Here is a 4,817-nt window from a genome sequence, read left to right on the forward strand (position 1 = left end):
ACATTTGTACCCAAACAGGAAACAGTTTCTAAATGTCACCGTTTGACCTGCGGTGCCTCAACAGTGACGCATCACATGAAGCGATGTGACCGGCTTTTGACCCAGAAAAACTTATTTGGCTCTCTGTTGCTTGAAATCTGGACGACTTGTTCCACTGCTATGTAAAATATTAAATATATGAGTGAAAATATCTTTTTTAGCTGATTAGTTGTCACACAAACCTCTGAGGCACCGACTGAGGCTCCAACACAACTTCTGTCAGTTTTCAAGTTGAACCTGTTGACTTTTAAAGGTGCAGTGCAGTCAAATCACCAGGGCCGACCGTCACGCTGACTGATCCTCATTAATATTAGCTTTTATTTTCTATATGGACAGTAACTACAACACGGTACTGGAAGGAGACGAGATGTTACTTGTGTTTAGTATTTTAGCTGAATGATGGCTTTATGATGGTTCAAGTCTTTAGAAAGACTTTAGAAAGTAATTCATAATTATTCACAGTGCTGTGTTGATTGTTGATTCTGATCCTGAAATGTCGAATATCAACTTCTAAAAATAGGACCCCTGCTGAAAGGTCTTGAGTAATGTGCGTCACTCAGGATTTCTGCTCTCACATACGACATGTTTTCACTGCCTGTACTAGAACAAGTGTGGTAACAGTCTGACGACAGGCTCGACGAGGAACGTCCTCCTGTCAGGGACGTAAATACAGAGACGGAGCTCAGTCGGCCCTCCGTACTCTCCTCCAACGGCCCCTGCAGGAAACTGGTGAGTTCTGGATGTTGTTTCAGTTCACTGTGGTAAACGTACAACATCTTATTGAACGTGTGTGTGTGTGTGTGTTTAATGTAAAATGCATTTAATGAACGTTTCATTCTTCTTCCTTCTTGATAAACAGCGTTTGTTCGGCTGGTGTTTGCAGAAAGTCATTTCTTGAATTGTTGGCTAATGTTGCTAACTATAGAAAATGAAATGTTAGCCTTCATATTGGCTAAAATTAGCAGCTAGCTCATGTTAGCCTACAAATGTATTTTTCTATTTTTAGCTGAATGTTAGGCTGATCTGTATAGTTAGCAGCTAACGTTATTAATATTAATATTACTGACATAATAAAACTCGATGGTGGTTAAATGGATGGATGATTGATAGAAAATGTTATGTTCTTATGTTTGACTGTGATTTGTAAGATTATCTGCTGTGTGATATTTTCAAGTTCATTTGTGATTAGTTGTCAGGATGGTTGAATTCAGCAAATTCATTCATTTGACTGGAAACAGACGTCCAGGTGGAGCACTGCACTTTAAAATGAAAACAGATAATATAGCACCATAACAAACCACTTTACTTAATATCCATTTTCCTGATGAACTGTTTTAAATCCTAATAGATAACAGATATCAGGTGTTGGTGCATTAGACTTGCATTGTTGTGCACTGCTGTGGAGAAGTGAAACTTCATGTACAAATACTTTGTTTTGTTTTTCTTTGACACAGATTTCATTCTACAGAAAACAGGAAGGTGAAAGAGGAAGTGGTAAATTTCCTGAATCAGAAACTTTCCTCAGTGTGGTCATACCCCCTCCCCCCAGAACCTAAAAATATATCTATATCTTTTTTTTTTTACCATATCCCCAAATGTCACCACCACACTGATTCGTCTATTTCGATTAAATAAAAGGTACAAGCACAAACTGAATATCCAAAATGTTGTCAGAACAAAATGGAAACTTCACAACCACAATTTCAAACCTGACGACCCCGATCCCCGGCGGCGGAAGAGGCGGCGGCTGCCCGCCAGTCGGTATCCAACTGGAGGGCGTGATCCTGCCTCCGGTCCTCACCATTGACATCATACTGGGGCTGCTGGGAAACGTAGTTGCCCTGTGGATCTTCTGCTTCAAACTGAAGGCCTGGAACCCCAACAACCTGTTCCTCTTTAACCTGGTCATCGCCGACTTCCTGGCTCTGGTGAGTCTGCCGCTGAGGGTCGATGCCTTGCTCAGGGGCTACTGGGTGTTTGGAGATGGCTTGTGCCGGATCAACCTCTTCCTGATGTTTTCCAACCGCTCGGCCAGCATCGCACTCATGACTGTGGTGGCAATTTACCGCTACTTTAAGGTGAGCAAATGAGTAAACATTATATTATAATAGTTTGGTTACTGTGGCGCACATTAATTAAACTTTATTTATATTGTGCTTTTCTAAACACAAGTTACAGAGTGCAAATACTAAGCACAAAGTCATGCAACGTACAAACGAGCATGGGAAGGACAACCTATACAAGTGTGTTTTTAACAAACAGTCTACAGACTCATCTGATCTGATGGGAGGAGGAACACTGCTCCAGAGTCTGGGTGCAACAGAGCAGTCACCTCCAGTACAAGCTGAACTCGAGCCAGGGCAGCTTGATTAAGACAGGAAACAAGTGACTTACAGAAATCAAGACGAGAGAAGATGAATGTGTGAATGACACGTTCTTAGTCACAGGTGGATGGTAGTGATCTGATCTTTGAAACGTTTCTTCATTGAAAGAATCAGGATTGAACCGGTTTACTGACGTGATGGTCGAAGTCTTTCCGGAGTGGTGGTTTGACCGGAGTGTGGGGCTGATGACAAGAAGCTCGAAGGAATTACAAGACATCCAGTTAAAAATGTAAATGTTGCCATTTAGAGTGAAATAAATAAAGTAAATAAAAGTATTGGATAAATGGATTAAATGTGCAGCGACTACTATTAACAATGGTACAAGTGGAAACTTGAAAAACAAGTTCTGAAAAAAGGACATTCACGTTGAAATGTAATTTTGATTGTGGAGTCTGAGCTCAGTAGATCGAGAGTGTACCTGATACTCACTTATCTTTGCTAATTTAAATGAACCCTGTCACGGTTGCCTTCAGGAAACGACAGTATAACATCAGCTTTCTGACATGTTTTTGCCCTAAATGCTGTAAAATGATGCATCCTGACTGTCGTCCTGCTCCAGGTGGTTCACCCTCACCACCGCTTCAACCGTATGAACAAGAGGCAGGCGGCCTTCATATCAGTGTTCGTGTGGATGCTGGTGATCAGCCCTCGGGTTCCCATGCTGGCTTACAGCCACATCAAGGGCCGCGGCCACAACACCACCCAGTGTTTCTTCTTCACTTCGTACAAAGAGGCGTCGCGGGCCATCATCATCCTGGTCAGCATGCACCGGATCCTGACGGTCCTGGAGTTCATCATCCCGATGGCCATGCTGATGTTCTGCTCCATCCGGATCTCCAGCTTCCTAAAGGGGCGGCAGATAGGAAAACCAGACAAGGTGCGAAAGGCGATGCGAGTGTGTGCCGCCATTGTGGCGGTGTTCATGGTGTGCTTCTTACCCACCACGGTGACAACCATCGGGGTGTGGGTCATCCGCTCGTACCGCCCGTGGGACTGCACCTCCTTCTACACGTTCACCCAGCTCACCATCGTGTCTTTGGGGCTGAACTTCCTGAACTCTGCCCTCGACCCCATCATCTACGTCTTCTCCAGCTCCATGTTCAGGAAGGCCCTCTGCAGCTCGCTGCCCCGCGCCCTCCGCTGCAGGCAGGACAAAGGTGACGGCGAGAACACGGCTTCTTCGTCAGGAAGTCAGTCGACGACCCAGCAGGAACTCAAATCCTTGAGGGCTGACGGAGGGAGTGAAGCCATGTAATGAGCTCTGTAATGACTGGACCAAGCAGTGCTGAGAAAAACTCTTTTTCTGATCTAACATCCTAAAAAATTCTGATTGTCCTTATTTATTAATCCTCTTAAACTCTTGATTTGCTTCTAAGATGTTCCAATGTGAAGTTCTGAGGAATCACCACTTTTACTGTATCGCACATATTGTCAGTAATGTTACAAAGCTCCAGTACGTCTCCATGAGAGACATTTACACAACATTCATCCTGTAATATTTTGTATATTTGTATATGTATATATGAAACTCTACTACTACTCCTTCTTCTCCTACTGCTGCTGTTTCAAAGGTAAAACGAGGTCGGACTCAGAGAAAAAACAACAAGCAGCGTCTTCAGATTCTTCAATCACAGAGAAGCCTGGATGTCAAATTGTGATCAGAACTAAGCTTCTTGCTCTATTTGTCCTCTGTTATGTTGTTCACCTTCTGAACTCTGCTCATGGGTTCACTGTAGATTGTGATATGTAATGTGCTCCATCTAGTGGACGGATCATTAACTACATCAGCTGATCAGGTTCTTCTCACACTTGTGTATGAAAAATAAACTTACACCACTTTTAAAGCAGATTTCTGAATGTTTAAAAATCTACAGAGGGAGAGAAAGTGTGTACTGATACACATCTTTAATGTGCACGCAGTCTGTTCAGTCTGAGTGACATTTCAAGTCAGCAAAGAAAATAAAAAATAATTTTCTCATTTTATTCAAGTTTTATTTGGAGCTGTTTTTCTTCACTAAATTGTGTTATAATGACATCTGTAGTTTAAAAAACCTTCACTATGATCACATGGTGAATTGTTCACCTTGTTTTTACTGTCTTCTGTAAATATGTTTGTTAGTGTGCATTATGATAATTATAATGAGAATGATCCTTATGTAAATAAACAAATCAAATCAAATCAAATCAAATTTTATTTGTATAGCCCAAATTCACAAATCACAGTTTGCCTCAGAGGGCTTTACAATCTGTACAGAGACGACACCCTCTGTCCTTCGACCCTCGATTCGAGTGAGGAAAAACTTGCCCCAAAAAAAAAAGCCCTTTTAACAGGGAAAAAAAATGTGGAAGAAACCTCAGGGAGAGCCACAGAGGAGGGATCCCTCTCCCAGGACG

General features: G+C 42.4%; 1 protein-coding gene across 1 annotated transcript; it reads left to right on the top strand.

Annotated features, from left to right (window-relative positions):
* Positions 1-677: 677 nt before the first annotated feature.
* Positions 678-4,590, top strand: LOC311250656 (hydroxycarboxylic acid receptor 2-like). The gene is made up of 3 exons (XM_084342528.1): positions 678-768; positions 1,494-2,117; positions 2,983-4,590. The coding sequence occupies exons 2-3, from the start codon at positions 1,704-1,706 to the stop codon at positions 3,676-3,678; spliced, it is 1,110 nt and encodes a 369-aa protein (XP_084198654.1). The 5' UTR covers positions 678-768; positions 1,494-1,703; the 3' UTR covers positions 3,679-4,590.
* Positions 4,591-4,817: the final 227 nt, after the last annotated feature.

The sequence above is a fragment of the Pagrus pagrus genome (genome assembly GCF_965226575.1).
Source record: "Pagrus pagrus genome assembly, chromosome: 21".
NCBI classification, from domain to species: domain Eukaryota; kingdom Metazoa; phylum Chordata; class Actinopteri; order Spariformes; family Sparidae; genus Pagrus; species Pagrus pagrus.